The sequence below is a fragment of the Crotalus tigris genome, unplaced genomic scaffold (assembly GCF_016545835.1).
Source record: "Crotalus tigris isolate CLP2741 ecotype Arizona unplaced genomic scaffold, ASM1654583v1 scf7180000017975.10810073628:1450386, whole genome shotgun sequence".
NCBI classification, from domain to species: domain Eukaryota; kingdom Metazoa; phylum Chordata; class Lepidosauria; order Squamata; family Viperidae; genus Crotalus; species Crotalus tigris.
In genome coordinates this window covers 911,029-932,075 of record NW_024096754.1, presented here as the reverse complement: position 1 = coordinate 932,075, position 21,047 = coordinate 911,029, and the positions used below count along the sequence as shown (strand labels likewise).

At 45.0% G+C, this 21,047-nt stretch overlaps 2 protein-coding genes across 3 annotated transcripts in view; one reads left to right on the top strand and one right to left on the bottom strand.

The window, feature by feature from the left end:
• The window catches only part of NET1 (neuroepithelial cell transforming 1), an 86,223-nt gene extending 74,948 nt beyond the window's left edge, over positions 1-11,275 (bottom strand). Inside the window, exon 1 of the mRNA XM_039345755.1 lies at positions 11,055-11,275. Coding sequence (XP_039201689.1) covers positions 11,055-11,236 — 182 coding nt within the window. The 5' untranslated portion in view covers positions 11,237-11,275. The remainder of the gene's footprint in view (positions 1-11,054) is intronic.
• The window catches only part of LOC120308994 (tubulin alpha-3 chain), a 29,526-nt gene continuing 19,725 nt past the window's right edge, over positions 11,247-21,047 (top strand). Inside the window, exons 1-2 of one of the 2 annotated variants that reach the window (XM_039345757.1) lie at positions 11,247-11,428; positions 15,617-15,798. In XM_039345757.1, coding sequence (XP_039201691.1) covers positions 11,284-11,428; positions 15,617-15,798 — 327 coding nt within the window. In that variant the 5' untranslated portion in view covers positions 11,247-11,283. The remainder of the gene's footprint in view (positions 11,429-15,616; positions 15,799-21,047) is intronic. The other variant, XM_039345760.1, reaches the window with a different exon arrangement.

Here is a 21,047-nt window from a genome sequence, read left to right as displayed (position 1 = left end):
GAGCAAGGGGTTGGACGAGATGACCTCCAACATCCCTTCCAACTTTATTATTATTATCGATCATCGCACAGTCAGCCAGATGTTCAGACTGGATTTGGCATTTTGTCTACCTATCGAGTCCTTACCCAGGACCTGGGATAGGCAGATGTGGATGTTTATTATTATTATTATTATTATTATTATTATTATTATTATTATTATTAAGTGTCCTGTGCCACGGTCCAGTGGTCACCGCCCAGTACCGGGCTGTGGCCCACAAGTTGGGGACCCCTGCTCTATGGGATCCCCTGCCAGAGATAGAATGTAGCCATAAATAAATACATAAACAATGGGATCAATCTGGAAGGCCTTTGAAAATGATCTGAACATCACTTTGGGGTATCCGAGTCGTTTTTTTTCCAACGGCCTTTCTTATTGGCTTGCCACCCACCCACTTTGAGGGTGGGCAGCAAACATCTGTAGGGTTGGGTCTGTTAGCAAGAGGGATTGTTTGCAGTTGAAGATAATGTTACTTTAAGAAACACTCCCTGAACGTGTGTGGCCAAACTGCAGTACAGGAATAAATCTTCCCCTTTTTTCACATCTTGGAGGTTACGCTGAATTAGAGGCCTGACCCGATCATGAAAAGACAATCTCTCTGCTACCCTGGCAGATGCCTGCCTGGTCATTAATATGTCTCCAAGCCTTCCTTACATATTATTTACACATCTAAGCAGCGGGCAAGCAGCTGGAGAGAAGAAGCCCAGTTAAATTGCAGGCCTGCAGAGAGGTCTGGGGTCAGTCAACCGATGTGTTGAGCTAGTTATCAGATTTGATGCCAGTTCTATCTAGTTTAATGAAACTCTGTCTCGTTTAATGAAGAGAAGGATGAGGGGGGACAGGATAGCAGTCTTCCAGTATCAAAGGGGCTGCCCAAAGAAGAGGGAGTCAAGCTCTTCTCCAAGGTGCCTGAAGGCAGATCAAGAAGCAACAGATGGAAACTAAGGAGAGAGGTAAGCTGGAATTAAGGAGAAACTTCCTGACAGTGAGGACAACTGACCAGTGGAACGACTGGCCTCCAGAAGTGGTGGGTCCTCCATCATTGGAAGTTTTGAAGAAGAGACTGAATAACCATTTGTCCAGAATAGTCAGAGTCTCCTGCTTGAGCAGGAGGTTAGACTAGAAGATCTCTGCTCAAGCAGGAGAATCTATACCACTTTTTTTTAGTCTAGTTCAGGGCTAGCCAACCTGGGCTCTTTTAGGACTGGTGGACTTCAACTCCCAGAATTCCTGAGCCAGCATGAGGGAACTATGGCCCCCCTCATGAGTCTTGGACTTCAACTCCCAGAATTCCTCAGCCAGCCTGGCTCAGCTTGGAAAGCTCTCCCTTTCCCCTCAGCATGGCTGGCTCAGGAATTCTGGGAGTTGAAGTTCACAAATCATGAGGGGGCTATAGTTCCCTCATGCTGGCTCAGGAATTCTGGGAGTTGAAGTCCACAAGTCATGAGGGGGCCATAGTCCCATGCTGGCTCAGGAATTCTGGGAGTTGAAGTCCACGAGTCATGAGGGGGCCATAGTTCCCTCATGCTGGCTCAGGAATTCTGGGAGTTGAAGTCCACAAGTCATGAGGAGGCCATAGTTCCCTCATGCTGGCTCAGGAATTCTGGGAGTTGAAGTCCACAAGTCATGAGGGGGCCATAGTCCCATGCTGGCTCAGGAATTCTGGGAGTTGAAGTCCACGAGTCATGAGGGGGCCATAGTTCCCTCATGCTGGCTCAGGAATTCTGGGAGTTGAAGTCCACGAGTCATGAAGGGGCAAAGGTTGCCTACCCCTGGTCTAGGAGGCTCACCGTTTAGGACTTAGGCCAGGGGTAGGCAACCTTGGCTCTTTTCTGACTCGTGGACTTCAACTGCCAGAATTCCTGAGCCAGCATAGCTCACAATGGAAACCTCTCCCTTTCCCCTCAGCGTGGCTGGCTCAGGAATTCTGGGAGTTGAAGTCCACCAGTCATAAAAGAGCCAAGGTTGCCAAGGTTGCCCTGAGTCCCTAGGGATTGGGCGGCATATAAATTTTATAAATAAATAAATAAATACCCCTGACCTATACCATCTCAACTGATTGTCTAGTCTCTTCTTAAAAATCTCCAGTGATGGAGCACCCATGATTTCTGGAGGCAACGTCTATTCCACTGGGTTAACTGTCCTCACTGTTAGGAAGTCTCTCCTTAATTCCAGGTTGCTTCTCTCCTCGATCAGCTTCCATTCGTTGTTTCTCGTCCTTCCCTCTGGTGCTTTGGAGAAGAGGTTGACCCCCTCTTCCTTGTGGCAGCCCCTCAACTACTGCAACGCTGCTATCATGTCTCCCCTATTTCTTCTTTCCTTTAGTGGTTCCCAACCTTTTCTATACCTCGCACCCCGAGAACGCTTCCGACATATTCTCGCCCCCCTTACGAAAGTTCGAAATAACGGCAATAAACTGTGCATATAACTATCATCTTGAAAACCCAAGTTTTCGCACCACTGGGATATCGCCTCGCACCCCTGGTGGGGAACCCCTGCTTTAGACTAAGAGAGCCTGTTTGTGGTTCTCCCACTCCTGCGAATAAAGTGGACGGGAGGGTCAGGAGCAGTTTCTCCGTTTGCTCTTGGAACAGCCTCACCTCTGAAATTTGATCGGCCCTGATATTTTCCCTAAGTCAGTGTTTCCCAAACTTGACAATTTTAAGGCATGTGGACTTCAACTCCCAGAATTCCACAGCCAGCAATGCTGGCTGTGGAATTCTGGGAATTGAAGTCCACATGCCTTAAAATTGTCAAGTTTGGGAAACACTGCCCTAAGTCATGAAAAAAAAATATTGTTTTGAAGAACCTTTGGAGCATGGATTGATGCCACTGGTTGTTTAATGCTCTCTCTCTCTCTCTCTCTCTCTCTCTCTCTCTCTCTCTCTCTCTCTCTCTCTCTCTCTCTCTCTCTCGTGTGTGTAATTGTGTGTGTGTGTGTGTGTGTGTGTAATTGTGTGTGTGTGTATATACAGTAGTGGCCAAAATTGTGGAAACCTTTTGGGAAAAGTGTACAGTAGAAATGCCACCTTTGGTTAAGTTTCCACCCATTTTTCTTCCAATTTCTTTATAACTGTAGCCTTGTTCACTTAATAATACTATTTTACATCATTTTCTGGGTGACCGGTCAACTCTTTGCACCATGACTTTAATTTTATTAACGTTTTACAGGCTGACTAAATGAAAGAACACCAAAAACCCCAGCCAACTTGATAGTGATCACACAACACACCAACCAATGTCCTCCTCTCAGCTTCAATACAGGACATCAATACCTGAATCCTACTGTGATCCGATTGGCTCATGGCCAGAAGAAGAGGACACCCGATTGGCTCGCTAAACATCTCACGCTCATTGGCTATCATCAGAGGAAGGAAAGCTCCCTGAGATCAACCTAAGCAAGTTGTGCTTCCTTTTTCTAGTTCTTTGGCTATACCTTTTTACAGAATACAGTACAGATACTTGAACAAACTTTGTTGCATTACTTTCTAGATTAAATTAGCTTTCCATTGATATATAATTTTATGCTACTACTCCCCCCCAAAAAAGTGGTGTTATTAGCCATCAAACCTCAAAAATGCACTTTTTCCCAAAAGGTTTCCACAATTTTGGCCACTACTCTATACAATGTAGTCCTCGACTTAGAACAATCCACTTAGTGACTGTTCGAATTTGCAACATCGCTGAAAAAAGTGACTTAAGGCCTTTCTTCACACTTAACGACCGTTGCAGCATCACGTGATCAAAATTTTGGACACTTGGCAACTTGACTCATACTTACGACGGCTGCCGGGTGCCAGGGTCACGTGATTCCCCATTTGCAACCTTCTGACCAACAGTCAGTGAGGAAGCCAGACTCACTTAACAACGGCTACTAACTGAACAACCCCAGCGATTCGCTTAACGACTGCAGCAAGAAAGGTCGTAAAATGGGGCAAAACTCACTTAAGAGCTCGCAGCAGAAATGCTGGACTCTGTCTTGGTCGTTAAGCCGAGGACTGCCTGTAAATGAACTGTCTGCTAATTTCTACTGTTTCTTGTCCTTTAGCTGGCGTTTTTTTTTACTCAAGGCTACTTCGTTAGGGACTTGATCAAAGAATTTCTGGATAGCAATTTATCCAATGTCTGTTTGGATTATCTGTCTTCAAGTCTCTGGGACCTTCAAAAGACTGCAAGATTAATCCTATCCTCAAGGCACCCTCATACTATCTCTTGTTGCCTTTAAAGCCCTTCACGGTTCAGGGTCTGGTTATCTGCAGGACTGTTTTCCCCTTGTAAAATCTGACTTTCCAACAAAATTGAATAAAGCTGGGCTCCTTTCAATCAGAAAATAACTCTTTGTCCCCTCCCCTCAAGAGATTGGCCTTTTCTGTCATTGTCCCTTCTCTGGAATAGACTCCCTTTTTTATCAATTTACTGCAAAACAAAAAATAGATTATTCTATAAGGCCTTGAGAGGAGGGTTATTATGCATATTTTTTCTGCAAAATGAGTGGATTCTTTGGATTTTTAAGTGCTTAAATTCCCAGTTTATGTACGATTGCGTTGTGGATTTTAGTTCTGATTTTGCTTAGGCTTACCGCCCTTTTGTTAACCCAAGTTAACAGATTTGGGTCACTGCACGTGGCTCAGAGTCTGTTTGACTGCGATGACTTAACCAGCCCAGCAAATAAATAAATGGGGTGCCACAATTTATCTCTTTATGAGTGGCTTCTGACGGGTATCAGCATTTTGTGCGAAGACCCGGTTTAGGAATGGCTATTGAGTGGAGCAAAAGGAGCTGGTTTCATGTAACATGCTAAGCCAAACTAGACAGTCTACATTCTAACGCAGTGTTTCTCAACCTTGACAATTTTAAGGTATGTGGACTTCAACCCCCAGAATTCCACAGCCAGCAATGCTGGCTGTGGAATTCTGGGAGTTGAGGTCCACATGCCTTAAAATTGTCAAGGTTGAGAAACACTGTAATCTAGCGAGATGTATGAACTTGGTGCATGGCTGTCTGGCTGGGTTGAAGCCGAACATAAGGGACTAGCACCTAATATACAGAAGAATTAATCCATGGAACAACCTGCCTCCAGAAGCTGTAAATGCTCCAACACTGGAGGATTTTGAGGAGAGACTGGACAGCCAGCAGGACTAGATGACCTCCAAGGTCCTTTCCAATGTTATTATTATTATATTGACCCATTTATCTCGACTGATGACCGTGATGGGTGGGCTCCGTTAAAGTCGAGGCCTACCTATACAGAAATGCAAAAAAACAAACAAACAAACAAAAAAACAAACCATGGGATAGCTGATGTCTTATAAATATTGCTGATGTACTTGTTTAACCACTTATTATTTTCTTGGATGGAGTGGGGAGGAGAGCATACCTTTCTATTTAAGGGGACGGGCTGCTGGTGGTCTGGAAGAAAGCTATTTTATTGCCGAGCGGAGAACGGTGTTCCCGTGGCTGAAGATCGGAAAAACTTTCCGTTCCCAAGAAGTTTCCATCCCTCTGGCCAAATCTGCTTCAGCCGAGTATCGGAAGGCCCAAACTACTTCCTTTCTGCCACGGTGGATTTGTGTATTGACACTGCGAGTTGAGTTGCAGTCACAAAAACAAGGAACAGGTTAGGACAGTGTTTCTCAACCTTGACAATTTTAAGGTATGTGGACCAACTCCCAGAATTCCACAGCCAGCAATGCTGGCTGTGGAATTCTGGGAGTTGAAGTCCACATGCCTTAAAATTGTCAAGGTTGAGAAACACTGGGTTAGGATGCACAGGAACCAAGATAGCCTTGGACAAGATTTGGGCATCGTTTGGATCGGAGAGAATGATTTCCTGCCTGAGAAGGGGGTTGGACTAGATGACCTCCAAGGTTCCTTCCAACTATTATTCTTATTCTTATTATATCTTTTATTCATTAGACATGAACCTCAGTCAATTGAACATTCAAATTGACTGGGCTGATGGTTGACACGGGTTGCTGCCAGTTGTTACTATTACTATTATTATTATTCAGCTTCAAAACTAAGGACCTTTTGTTGGCTGCTTTTAAGGGGCAGAGAACATTTTTTCGAAGCTTTAAAGCAGCAGTAGCCAACCTTGGCCATTTTAAGACTTGGGGACTTCAACTCCCAGAATTCCCCAGCCAGCAGGGTTTAAGATGGGTGGATTCTGGGAGTTGAAGTCTCCATATCTTCAAGGCTGAGAAAACAGTGCTCTAGTCTAGACGAGGAGTATCCAACCTCGGCCACTTTAAGACTTGAGGACTTCAACTCCCAGAGTCCCCCAGGGAATTCCCCTCACAATTTATTTACACAAAGGTAGTTATCTTTTTATTGCATCATTCCAGCCCATTGCTTTTTTTTTAATCCAGTTTCTGCTCTTTGGGCCTCAGAATCTAATTCTAGCCGAAAGGACCATCCGTGTGGTGGGGAGTGTCATTCCTCTCTGCAATTCATGCCTGGCATTTAATTTGCTGGATAAGCAGCAGGAGGAATGATCTAGCCCAGGGGCAGGCAACCTTGGCTCTTTTATGACTCAAGGACTTCAACTCCCAGAATTCCTGAGCCAGCCATGCTGAGGGGAAAGGGAGAGGTTTCCAAGTTGAGTCAGTCTGGCTCAGGAATTCTGGGAGTTGAAGTCCACGAGTCATGAGGGGGCCATAGTTCCCCCATGCTGGCTGAGGAATTCTGGGAGTTGAAGTCCACGAGTCATGAGGGGCCATAGTTCCCCCATGCTGGCTCAGGAATTCTGGGAGTTGAAGTCCACCAGTCATAAAAGAGCCAAGGTTGCCTACCCCTGGTCTAGGGCTAGGCTACAGCTTTTTAAAGCAGCAGATGTGCAGCATTTTAAAATGAAATATCCCCATCTTTTACTGACATCTGGTGGCTGGAAATGGACACAGGTGTTTGTCTCCACATTCAGGCTAAGAAACAGGATGCATTTTGGTCATTAGATTTAAAATACTTGGAAATTAGTTGAAAATAAGGGTTTTTTTCTGTTTAATATTTAAAAATTAGACCTAAAAGGAAAAAGAAAATTAATTATTATGAATATGTTTGATGTATTGATTAACCCAGTTAATATACACAATGGTTTTGATTTATGAAATGGGGTACTGTATTATTAAATAGATGATTTAATATGGTGAGAAATGGCTAACTTTTAGGAAATAGAACAAGATTACATTCAAATGGATAAACTGTGTATTTTGGATATTATACTTTGTTATGAATTGAGACAGGTAAATCTTGGTTACCCAAAGCCTGAAAATTATAAATAAAGGTTAAATTGGAATATTGATGAGAAACTAAAAATTGGGTAAAAATGAATAACAGGATATGGATTGTTTACGAAGATTGAATGTAATCAAGATATGTGTAAGCTAAAAATTTATTGATAAATGTAATAATGATGTTTTTATTGAGTTGCTACAACTAGAACTGTACTGGCTTGAATATGAGACAGGAAATGTTAAGGAAAAAAGAGAAGAAATATCTGATGTTGTAACCTGAGATTTGCACTAAAGATTTTGTCATTGAACTATTGATTAACCCGGTCACCACATTGCTTTTTAAATACTTAAATGTAAAATTGGAAAATTAATAAATTATCTAAAAAAAACAGGATGCATTTGAAGAATCCCTCACTGTTGCAACTGGAGGACTATCTGTCTATCCATTCAGGCACAGAGAGCTTACTGTCTTCCTAGTTTTCGCCATCAAACTGTTCTTATCATGAGGAAGCTATTAGCTTCATCTGAAATGCGCTTTGCTGCAAAATAAAGCACAGTGGTACCCTGTATATTGTGAAGATTTTAAACCAGATCATAGCTTTTTCTGTGTGACAACTCTTAGGATGCCTGTAGAATGCACAAAAAACTCCACTGTAGCTTTTAATTGTCGGAAAATTAAATATATCTCACACTCTCTCGGTAGGAACTTATCGTGAGTTCCCGGATCGTGTTGCTCTTCTCTGAAACATTCCAAAATCATTCCCTAGCTGGCTTTAATCCTCAAAATTCATCTGACCTGGACAGGAAAGAATGGAATGATCTTTTTCTGTTATCTGGAAACCGTGGTTTTAAAATGCAGTTGAAGTTGGCAGATGCTTTTACTTTTTTTTGCATTTACATCAGGCAGCTGACTCACATCCGCTTTTAAATCCACAATCCGTTTTAGAAGCCCAACTGCTAAATCCAATCTTTAGGGCAGGGTCTTCAAACTTGGCCCTTTTATGACTTGTGGACTTCAACTCCCAGAATTCCTCAACTAGCGTGCCTGGCTGAGGAATTCTGGGAGTTGAAGTCCACAGGTCCTAAAAGGGCCAAGTTTGAAGTTGTGGGCTTCAACTCCCAGAATTCCTAAGCTAGCGTGCCTGGCTGAGGAATTCTGGGAGTTGAAGTCCACAAGTCCTAAAAGGGCCAAGTTTGAAGTTGTGGACTTCAACGCCCAGTATTCCTCAGCCAGCTTGCCTGGCTGAGGAATTCTGGGAATTGCAGTCCACAAGTCCTAAAAGGGCCAAGTTTGAAGACCCCTGCTTTAGGTCAAGCTTTGCCCTTCCAGTAAATTGGATTCCATGATTCCCCATCCAACTTCTTAACTTATTCTCACAGTGAGCATTCTTTTTCTCTGTTCAAAGTGATAGTTGCTCTGCTCAGTCTTGCTACGATGCAAACAAAACAGCCTACAGGTATTCCCCAACTTACAACAGTCCATTTAGTGACCTGTGGGAAGTCACCCAGCCAGAGAAGGAAATATTAAAAGGGAGAATAATATGTTTCCTCAAAGAATCTTAGAAGAGGCAGAAAATCATGCCCAGTTTTTTCTTAATAGCCCCAAGTCTCCCTCCCCTAAGCGTGAACCAGCTCTGTAGAAATGCAGATGTAAATAATCCAAGAAGCTTGGAGGCCCCCAGCTAGAAGATTAAGAAGATAAAGACCCCTAAAATTTACATGCCCCACTCAAACTCTAAGACAGGAAATAATAGGATTAACCCACAGATGCCAAAGGGCACACTCAGACTCAGGTCAAAGTTCATGCCACAGGAACAACTCCAAACAAAAGGCTCCAGAGGGTATAAAAACCCACTCCCTACATGTGCTCGCTCTCTTTTTTCTTCCAGAGCTATCTTCCTGTCCTGGCTCTCCTCTTCAATAAACTGCAACCTTCTTTCTAAAGCAGTCGCCATGTTGTTTATTCCCAGCTTGGACTGAACCACGCTGAAGACTTTTCCTTCAACAGACCATTCCAAGTTAAAACAGCACTGAAAAAAGTCACTTTTCATGCTTATGACTCTTGCAGCATGCTCTCGGTCACGCGATTCAAATTTGGATGCTTGGCAACTGGCATGTATGGATGATGGTTTATGCAGTGTCCCGGGGTCACATGATCCCCTTTTGCGACCTTCTGACAAGTAAAGTCAACGGTGAAGGCTGATTCACTTAACCATGTTACTAACATAAGTGCAGTGAATTCGTTTCACATCAGTGGCAAGGAAGATCGTCCAATGGGGCAGAACCTCCCTTAACGACCATCTTGCTTAGCAAGATAATTTGGGGGGGGGGGGTTTCAGCTGTGGTTGTAAGTCAAGGACTAAGCCATACATGTCAAGACTGCTCAATTTCTCAACCAGGTTCACCGGGGCCTTCAAGAGCCAATTCGTCTCAATTCAGAGATGCGATGCTGCCTCTCCTTTCATTTTGTAATTCAGCTTGTTTGTCAGGTTCATTTTTATTTATACAATTGATGTAGACATCCATCTTAGGCAACATAACCCGGGGCAGCTCAAAAACCATAAAGCAATAAAAAATAAAGTGCACAAACGCAGAAACAGCCGGCATTCCCAAACACAACACTTCCATAAACAACTTTACAAGCCTCATCCTATATCCCTACCACCTGCAAGGAAAAGCAAGGTGTTTTCTGGTACAGGGTTTCCTGCTTGAGCAAGGGGTTGGACTAGAAGACCTCCAAGGTCCCTTCCAACTTTACTACTATTACGAAGGAAGGAAGGAAGGAAGGAAGGAAGGAAGGAAGGAAGGAAGGAAGGAAGGAAAAAGAGGAAGGAAGGAAGGAAGGAAGGAAGGAAGGAAGGAAGGAAGGAAGGAAGGAAGGAAGGAAAAAGAGAAGGAAGGAAGGAAGGAAAAAGAGGAAGGAAGGAAGGAAGGAAGGAAGGAAGGAAGGAAGGAAGAAAGGAAGGAAGGAAAAAGAGGAAGGAAAAAGAGAAGGAAGGTAGGAAAAAGAGGAAGGAAGGAAGGAAGGAAGGAAGGAAGGAAGGCAAAAGAGGACGGAAAAAGAGGAAGGAAGGAAGGAAAAGAGGAAGGGAAGGAAAGGAAGGAAAGGAAGGAAGGAAGGGAAAAAGAGGAAGGAAGGAAGGAAGGAGGGAAAAAAGGAAGGAAGGAAGGAAGGAAGGAAGGAAGGAAGGAAGGAAGGAAGGAAGAAAAGAGGAAGGAAGGAAAAGGAAGGAAGGAAGGAAGGAAGGGAAGAAGGAAGGAAGGAAGGAAGGAGGAAGGGAAGGAAGGAAGGAAGGAAGGAGGAAGGAAGGAAGGAAGGAGGAAGGAAGGAAGGAAGGGAAGGAAGGAAGGAAGGAGGAGGAAGGAAGGAAGGAAAAAGAGGAAGGAAGGAAGGAAGGAAGGAAAGAAGGAAGAAGGAAGGAAGGAAGGAAGGAAGGAAGGAAGGAAAAGAGGAAGGAAGGAAGGAAGGGAAAAAGGAAGGAAGGAAGGAAGGAAGGAAGGAAGGAAGGAAGGAAGGAAGGAAGGAAGGAAGGAAGGAAGGAAGGAGGAAGGAAGGAAAAAGAGGAAGGAAGGAAGGAAGGAAGGAAGGAAAAAGAGGAAGGAAGGAAGGAAAAAGAGGAAGGAAGGAAGGAAGGAAGGAAGGAAGGAAGGAAGGAAGGAAGGAAGGAAGGAAGGAAGGAAGGAAGGAAGGAAGGGCGGAGCTGGCCCAACAGCCTCCCTTCGGCCTCCCCAGCGGAGGCGCCCTTCTCCTCCGGGGAGGGGAAGCGGCTGAACCGGCCCACTTACCGCCCACACGAGGCGGAGGAGGCCGAGGCGGCGGGCGCCCCCCCTCGCTGGGCCCCGCCGGGGCTCTCCTCCAGCGCCGCTTCGCCCGGCAGGCTGGGCCGCGCCCGGGGCTCCTTCTCCGGCCCTCGCCGCCTTCCCTTCCTCCGCAGCGGGGGCTTCGCGGCCAGCGGGGCGCCCTCCATGCCGCGGCCGGGCCAGGAGGCCGAAGGGCGGCGCGGCCGTTTGAAAAATGGCGGCCCGGAGGGGGCAGCCAATCAGCGGCGCCGGCCCGTTGCTAGGAGACGCCCGCGGCGAGGCCTACCCGCCGGCCCGAAGCCTACCTCCGCCACTGTTTTTGCCGGAGGGGGAAGCGCGGCCTTTCTGGCCTCCAGAAGGTAACGACGGTGGGTCGGGGGAGCGGAGGAGAGGCTGCCGTCCTCCGGGGCGAAGCCGGGCAGCGCAAACAATGGAGGCTTTTCGGGCCAGGCGCCTTGTTGCCACTGATTGATTGATGGATGGATGGATGGATGGATTGATCGCAGCTCCCCACTGATTGAGTTGTGAAGGTTGTCCCTAAGAACACGGCTGTCCGTGGAGATTCTCCGTCCTCCAGCTCGTGGCGCTCCCAAAGCTGCTTTTTTCAAAAGGCCAACTGGACTTTCCGGTTGGTTTTTTTTTTGAAGACCTCTCGCTTCTCATCCAAGAAGCTTCCTCGGTTCTGACCGAATGGCGGGGGAGTGACGTCATCCAGGCAGAACTTGAAGAAGCTGCTTTGGACGGGAAGGGAAACGTCTTCAAGGAAAAACAAAGGCAGCCCACTTGCCTTTTGGAAAAAAAAAAAAAAAACACTTTGAGTAGTAACCCGGTTGTTAAATAAATCTGGCTTCCCCGGTGGACTTTTGTCTGTCAGAAGGTTGGGAAAAGGGGGGAGGGGGGTCACGTGACCCTGGGAATGCTGCAACCGTCATAAGTACGTGCCAGTGGCCAACCGTCCTAAGTCACTTTTTCCCAGTGCTGTTGTAACTTCCAACGATCATAAAATAAATCGTCGTCAGTCGAACACTGATGGTCCAGGTCGTCCTCCACTTACAAAGCACATTTAGGGACCGTTCAGAGTTACAACGGCGCTGAAAAAAGTGACTTACGACCGTTTTTCACACTTACGACACTTGCCGCCTCCCCGGGATTCTGTGATCAAAATTCAGATTCGTAGCAACTGACCGACATTGATGACGGTTGCAGTGTCCTTCATAAACTTTGCTTGTCAGATATGACGCTGCAACCGTCATAAATAGGAGTGGTTTGTCGAGTGTCCGAATTCTGATCACGTGACCGTGGGAATACTGCAAAGGTTGTAACTGCAACAAGGTCGTAACGGCATATTCGGTCCCGTTGAACGGTCACTAAATGAACTGTTGTAAGTCGAGGATTACCTGTAGCTTGCTTGTTTACTCCAATGTGACTAGGATACCCAATGTTTCCTAGACAAGTAATCCTTGAGTTACGGCCATTCTTTTAGTGACCGTTTGAAGTTACAACGGCACTGGAAAAAAAATGACTTACGACTGTTGTTCAAACGTACGACCGCTGCAGCATCCCTGTGACCAAAATTTGGACGCTGGCCAACTGGTTCTGATTTATGACGGTCGCGGCGTCCCAGGGGGAATCACGTGATCCCCTTTTGCGACCTTCAAACATGCAAAATCAAGGGGGGAAGCAGACTCACTTAATAACCATGTTACTAACTTAACAATTGCAGCAATTCGCCTAACAGCTGTGTCGTGAAAGGCCATAAAATGGTGTCCAAACTCACTTAACGACTGGCTTGTATAACCAGGGAAATCTGGGGCTCCGTTGTGGTCGTAAGTTGAGGACAACCTGTCTCCCATTAAAAAGGCCTAAAACTGAAAGCAGAGGGTCTGTTTCTTATCTACTCTGGCAGTTACTGGAAGGAAGGAGTGCATTTTTGGCCAGGGATAAGTATTCCCACAGACACAAGACTCATCCCTCAGATATTTAACTTCTGGGCCAAGGATGTAGAAGGGGCAGACTCCCCCCCCCCCCACCCTTTCTGAAGTAGGTGGGGATAAAGGTTTTAAGGGTGTGGATGTGTGTGTAAAAATAAATTTGGATGACAAAGTAGCAACAATGGTGCATTGGAAGATCTGCAGGAAATATCATTTGCCTGCAAGCAAGAACTGGTGGGATCATAAAATAGAGAAAGTCATAGAAAATGATAAAATTAAACTGCTCTGGGACTTCAGAATTCAAACAGACAAGCACCTGCCACATAACACCCCAGACTTAACCATTGTCGATAAGAAAGACAAAAAAGTCTGGATGGTGGACGTGGCAGTGCCTGGAGACAGCAGAATAGACGAGAAAGAACTGGAGGAGATCACAAAATACAAAGACCTACAAATAGAAATAGAAAGACTGTGGCAAAAGCAAGCACGGGTAGTACCAATAGTCATAGGCTCCTTGGGTGCAATCCCAGAACAACTGGAGCACCACTTCAACACCATCATTGGCATTGACAAATTCACCATTAGTCAATTGCAAAAGGCAGCCTTACTAGGAACTGCTTCCATCCTGTGACGATATCTGTAATACCATCAAACATCCACATCTGCCTATCCCAGGTCCTGGGCAAGGACTCGATAGGTAGACAAAATGCCAAATCCAGTCTGAACATCTGGCTGACTGTGCAATGATCCATAATAATAATAATAATAATAATGTTGGAAGGGACTTTGGTGGTCATCTAGTCCAACCCCCTGCTCAGGCAGGAAACCTTACAGTCCTCCATTTACGGCCACAACCGAGCCGAGCATTTTGGCTACTAAGTCAAACTTTTATTAAGTGACTTTCGCTCCACTTTATGACTTTTCTGGCCACCGTTAAGGGAATCGCTGCCATTGTTAGCTTAGTTAGCACGGTTGTTAAAGAATCCTGGCTTCTCCCGTTAAAATTGGCTTGTCGGAAGGTTGCAAAAGAGGATCGCGTGACCCCCTCTTCCCGGGACACCGCGACCGCGTCATAAATATAAACTACTTGCCAAGGGTCTGATCACGTGACCCTGGGGATGTCGCAACGGTCGTTAAGTGTGAAAAGTGGTGATAAGTCCCTTTTTTCAGTGAAAATGGTCACTGTTGTGAGGACATGTTGAAATAAATGATGTTTCCGCTACTTCTCAGCAGAGGGCGCTATGGGTTAGCCTACATTATAAAAGATTCTGCCTTGTCTTCCCCAGCCACAAAGAGTTGGATAGACAACAAAAGTTTGCGTTCAGTAAAAGAGCTTTTTTTTTCCAATTTTCTGTGAAGAAAAGCAGACAGAGGTAAAAAGAGAGCCATTTGAGCGTAGTGATGAAGATGCGGGCCTAGAAACCAGGAAATTGTGAGTTCTAGTCCTGATTTAGATGTGAAAGTGGCTGGGTGACTGGGACAATTACTAGGAGACAGTGAGTTTTAGTCCCAGATTAGGCATAAAAGGCAGTTGGATGACTTTGAGCCAATCACCAGGAGACGGTGAGTTCTAGTCCTGCCTTAGGCATGAAAACCAACTGTGTGACTTTGGGCCAATCACCAGGAGACTGGGGAATTCTATTCCCGCCTTAGGCATGGAAGCCAGCTGTGTGACTTTGGGCCAATCACCAGGAGACAGTGAGTTCTAGTCCCGCCTTAGGCATGAAAGCCGGCTGGGTGACTTTGGGCCAATCACCAGGAGCTGGTGAGTTCTAGTCCCGCCTTAGGCATGGAAGCCAAGCTGGGTGACTTTGGGCCAATCACCAGGAGACTGGGGAATTCTAGTCCTGTCTTAGGCATGAGAACTAACTGGGTGACCTTGGGCAGACTCTCTCACAGGATTGTTGTGAGGAAAATAGGAGAAGGATGTTGTATTCAGTCTGTTCGTCACCTTGAATTATTTATTTAAAAAAATTAAGTTTTGATTAAAACAATTATTAAAAAAAAAACAAAGTCAGAGAAAACCAGAGAAAGAGGGGGAACGGGCTGAGAGAAAGAAGGAGGGAGGGAATGGGGGTTAAAATGACAAGGGGCAAATTAGTGGAATTAAAGATTAAAACTTTAAACTGAGTTGCCACTAAATTCCTGGTGATTTTCATGGAGAGGTCCAAATAGCACAGAGGTCAAATCCGTCGCGTGGACCAAACCCAGAATGCGCATTTTTTTCACCTAGGTAGACGTTGAAATATATCCTGAGGATGCCAAGCTTCATTGTTAATCATCTTCAATCTGGAAGATAACTTACTGCTATTCCCACTTCGGAAATACGAGAGGCCCAGACACAATTCTGACAAGCCGTCGCTTGCCTAAGTCAGCAAGTGAAATAATTTCTTTTTTTCTTTTTTTAAAAAAAGGCCAGATTGAGCGTGAGATCTTCAAAACAGATGGTTTGAACCTAATCCTTAGTCATTTTATGGCGAGATGCATTTTAAATGAAGAACAGCTCCGTCTGCTTCAGACGTTTTGATCCCGAGGGAAGAATTTTTGAGAAATCCTTGACTATATTTTATATTTTTTTTTTTTTTTGCTCAACTCTGTGTTATACACCCTTTCCAGGACAGGAACGGCCTCTGTTGGATCACTCAAGCCAATCGCAAAAGCTCTTCTCCAAAGCGCCTGAAGGCAGGACAAGAAGCAACGGATGGAAACTAATCCAGGAGAGAAGCAACCTAGAACTAAGGAGAAACTTCCTGACAGTGAGGACAATTAACCAGTGGAACTACTTGCCTCCAGAAGTGGTGGGTACTCCAACACTGGAAGTTTTTAAGAAGAGACTGGGCAACCATTTGTCTGAAATGGTGTAGGGTTTCCTGCCTTAGCAGGGGGTTGGACTGGATGACCTCCAAGGTCCCTTCCAACTTTATTATTATTATTATTATTATTAATGCCTTGGTAAGGCCACACTTGGAATACTGCATCCAGTTTTGGTCACCACGATGTAAAAAAGATGTTGAGACTCTAGGAAGAGTACCAAGAAGAGCAACAAAGATGATCAGAGGACTGGAGGCTAAAACATATAAGGAACGGTTGCGAGAATTGGGTATGTCTAGTTTAATGAAGAGAATGACGAGGGGGGACAGGATAGCAGCATTCAAATCTCTCAGGGGCTGCCCCAAAGAAGAGGGAGTCAAGCTATTCTCCAAAGCACCTGAAGGCATGACAAGAAGCAACGGATGGAAACTGATCAAGGAGAGAGCAACCTGGAACTAAGGAGAAATTTCCTGACAGTTAGGACAATTATCCAGTGGAACCACCTGCCTCCAGAAGCGGTGAATGCTCCAACACTGGAGGTTTTTAAGAAGAGACTGGACAGCCCTTTGTCTGAAATGGTATAGACTAGGGCAGTGGTTCTCAACCTTTTTAATGCCGCGACCCCCAACTGGTCGTAAGTCGAGGACTACTCAACTGGTGCAGCACCGTTTGCAGAATGGGACTTTTGGCGGGCTCAGCAGGGCAGAGAAAGCCTGAACAATTCCTATTGGCTTTTGAAAGCCAATAGAATTAGATTCTGTTCAAGAAAGTCTCTTCTATTGGCTTTCAAAAGCCAATAGAATAAAAGGGAGTAGCACAGCTAAGGAAAAGGGGGAAAAAATGGTGGACTGCGTTGTTTGGCGACCCCCGTGAAATGGTCCTTCGACCCCAAATGGGGTCCCGACCCACAGGTTGAGAACTATTGGACTAGGGTTTCCTGCCTGAGCAGGGGGCTGGACTAGATGACCTCCAAGGTCCCTTCCAACTCATTATTATTGTTATTATTATTCATCAGATAGTCAGCCAGATGTTCAGACTGGATTTGGCATTTTTGTCTACATTATTATTATTATTATTACCACCTTATATTTTTTTTTGCCCTTTTGCAGACTTCATCCCATCCCTTTGTGCATCCCCCTTCCAACTTTTTCCCTTCCAACTGTGTCTGAATCACATCACCTAGCCTTCTGCCTCCCTCCCTCCCTCCCTATCCTGGGCTGCATTCCAGCCCTTCCCCATGTCTGGTTAGCCACCTGTTAAAAACATGCCAGTTATTTTTAAAGGAGCCAGCTCCCTCTGCTTCCTTCTGTTGCTGGGACAAGCCCTGTTGGTTGACCTTCAAACCCTGGTGGGAGACTCTGCAGAATAGCCCCTTAAGGTCACAGGCTTCTTCGCAAGCAGAAAGCTGGAGAGCACCTTTGCTATACATCAGAATAGAGCTGGAAGGGACCCTGGAGGTCTTCTAGTCCAGCCCCCTGCTCAAGCAGGAGAATCTATACCAGTGGTTCTCAACCTTTTTAATGCCGCGACCCCCAACCGGTCGTAAGTCGAGGACTACTCAACTGGTGCAGCCCCATTTGCAGAATGGGACTTTTGGCGGGCTCAGCAGGGGAGAGACAGCCTGGACAATTCCTATTGGCTTTTGAAAGCCAATAGAATTAGACTCTATTCAAGAGAGTCTATTCTATTGGCTTTCAAAAGCCAATAGAATAAAAGGGAGTAGCACAGCTAAGGAAAAGGGGGAAAAAATGGTGGACTGCGTTGTTTGGCTACCCCCGTGAAATGGTCGTTCGACCCCAAATGGGGTCCCGACCCACAGGTTGAGAACCACTGCCCTATACCATCTCAGACCAGTAGCTGTCCAGCCTCTTCTTAAAAAGCTCCAGGGATGGAGCGCCTATGATTTCTGGTGGCAAGCTGTTCCACTGGTTAATTGATCTGGGATTATAGAATGATAGAATAATAGAGCTGGAAGGGATCTTGGAGGTCTTCTAGTCCAGCCCTCTGCTGAAGCAGGAGAACCTATAACTTCTCAGACAGGTGACTGTCTAGCCTCTTCTTTAAAACCTCCAGGGATGGAGTGCCCACGATTTCTGGTGGCAAGCTGTTCCACTGGTTAATTGTTCTGACTGTTAGGAAGTTTCTTCTTAATTCCAGGTTGCTTCTCTCCTTGGTTAGTTTCCATCCGTTGTTTCTTGTCCTGTCCTCTGGGCCTTTGGAAAATAGCTTGACTCCCTCTTCTTTGGGGCAGCGCCTCAGATACTGGAACGCTGCTGTCATGTCTCCCCTATTTCTTCTTTCCTTTAGACTAGCCAGACCCAAGTCCCGCAGCCGTTCTTCGTCCGTTTTAGTCTCCAGGCCTTGGATCATCCTATATACAGGTAGTCCTTGATGTATGAGCACAACGGACCCCAAAACTTCCATTGCTAAACAAGATAGTTCTTAAGTGTGTTTTGCCTCACTTTACGACCTATCTCGCCCCAGTTGTTAACGTGAATCGCTGCAGTTGTTAGGACACGGCTGTTCATTGAATTTGACTCCCCCCCCCAACTGACTTTGCATCTCAAAAGCTGATCCCCTAACCTGGGACACGGCCCCCCCTCGTAAATACAAGCCGGTTGCCAAGCGTCCGAATTTTGATCCCGTGACCACGTGGATGCCACAACGGCCGTCCTTGTGAAAAACGCCGCCAGTCCCTTTTCCCAGCGCCGTTGTAACTTCGAACGGTCGCTAAACAGATGGTTGTAAGTCGAGGACCTGTATCCGAAGTAGGGCAGCTTTGAGCCTTGTGATTTGCGTCTTAAGTAAGACGCCGTGATTTTTCTTTTTCTTTCTTTTTTTATTCAAAGTTTTAAAGATTTTATACAATATATATTCCAAATCCCTCCCCCCCATCCCCCCCACTTCCCAGAGCTGATTACAGGGTTACAAATAAACAATCATAATCCAACTAACATTACCCAACTATACAAACAATCCATGACATACTTTAACTCCTTTTCATAATAAATATTAACAAATTAAAAACGAAAATAATAATATAATTAAAGCATGATACTAAAACTAATATAAATTCAACCATATTAAACTATTGATAATAATCTAAAATTTACTCATCAGCTAGATAATACCTTTTAGTCTCATATTTAAAGACGCTGTGATTTTTCAATGATTATTCCTCCATTGTTTTCGCTGTTCACAGGGTCCTCCTGCTCTAAAGTTCAACGCTGTCGATACACAACTGCGCAACAGTGTAAAAGAGGCCCTAATTAATACAATTAAAAGCACGCCCTTTAATAAAATGGCGCAATATCCACCCCCACGCCCCCCCCAGCCTGTATAACGAGAACAGTTTGTAACTGTTACCCAAGGCCAGTGTTTCTCAACCTTGACAATTTTAAGGCATGTGGGCTTCAACTCCCAGAATTCCACAGCCAGCATTGCTGGCTGTGGAATTCTGGGAGTTGAAGTCCACATGCCTTAAAATTGTCAAGGTTGAGAAACACTGCCCAAGGCCCAGAATATGTTTCCTGGGGTCAGCATATTCCGTATTGGAATAAATTTGGAAATAAATTTGTTTTTCTCTTCTGCGCTCTCAACTTCTGCCAGGGCAGACCTAAGACGGGCTTCCCGTGGGTTCTCACAGGATAGGCAGACCCGCATGGGATCCGGGGGGGGGGTCTCCCACGTAACTCTCTTCTGCACCTGCAAAATACCCATTTCTCCAAAAATAAGACCCAATTGGAAAATTAGTCCTACTAGCGCGATTTTTTTTTTTCAGGATGCTCGTAATATAAGCCCCACCCCCAAAATTAAGCCCCACTTAAGATGATCAGCCAGACGGATGCGTCGAGTACCGTATTTCCCTAAATATAAGACCCAACCAGAAAATAAGTCCTGGAATGATTGTAGTCAGTTTGTGTGTGATTTTGCTCCACTCAGAGATTCGATGTGAAACAGTTTCAACTTTGTCATTGCAAAGGTGGCAATTTGGATTGTCGATGGATATTTGTATCTTTGCTTTCATGGCCTTAGTTTGTAGTGCTTGTTCTTGAGCAGCCAGTATTAAGCCTTCCGTGTCTTTCTTGATGGTTCCCATCTTAAGCCTCTTATTATACCCATATTATTATTATGGATCATCGCACAGTCAGCCAGATGTTCAGACTGGATTTGGCATTTTGTCTACCTATCCAGTCCTTACCCAGGACCTGGGATAGGCAGATGTGGATGTTTGATGGTATTACAGATCTCGTCGCAGGATGGAAGCGGTTCCTAGTAAAGCCGCCTTTTGCAATTGACTAATAGCGAATTTGTTAATGCCAATGGTGTTCAAGTGGTGCTGCAGTTGTTTTGGGATTGCACCCAAGGCGCCTATGACTATTGGTACTACCCTTGCTTGCTTTTGCCACAGTCTTTCTATTTCTATTTGTAGGTCTTTGTATTGTGTTATCTTCTCCAGTTCTTTCTCTTCTATTCTGCTATCTCCAGGCACTGCCACATCCACTATCCAGACTTTTTTGTCTTTCTTATCGACAATTGTTAAGTCTGGGGCGTTATGTTGCAGGTGCTTGTCTGTTTGAATTCTGAAGTCCCAGAGCAGTTTAATTTTCTATGACTTTCTCTATTTTATGATCCCACCAGTTTTTGCTTACAGGCAAATGATATTTTTTGCAGATCCTCCAATGCACCATTGTTGCTACTTTGTCATGCCGCTGCTTGTAGTCAGTCTGTGCAATCTTCTTGCAACAGCTTAGCAGGTGGTCCACTGTTTCTTCAGCTTCTTTGCATAGGCGGCACTTACTGTCTATTGCTGTCTTCTCAATTTTGACATTATTATTATTATTATTATTATTATTATTATTATTATTATTATTATTATTGATCATTGCACAGTCAGCCAGATGTTCAGTCTGGATTATTATTATTATTATTATTATTATTATTATTATTATTATTATTGATCATCGCACAGTCAGCCAGATGCTCAGACCGGATTTGGCATTTTGTCTACCTATCGAGTCCTTACCCAGGACCTGGGATAGGCAGATGTGGATGTTTGATGGTATTACAGATATCGTCGCAGGATGGAAGCAGTTCCTAGTAAGGCCGCCTTTTGCAATTGACTAATAGCAAATTTGTCAATGCCAATGGTGTTCAAGTGGTGCTCCAGTTGTTTTGGGATTGCACCCAAGGAGCCTATGACTATTGGTACTACCCTTGCTTGCTTTTGCCACAG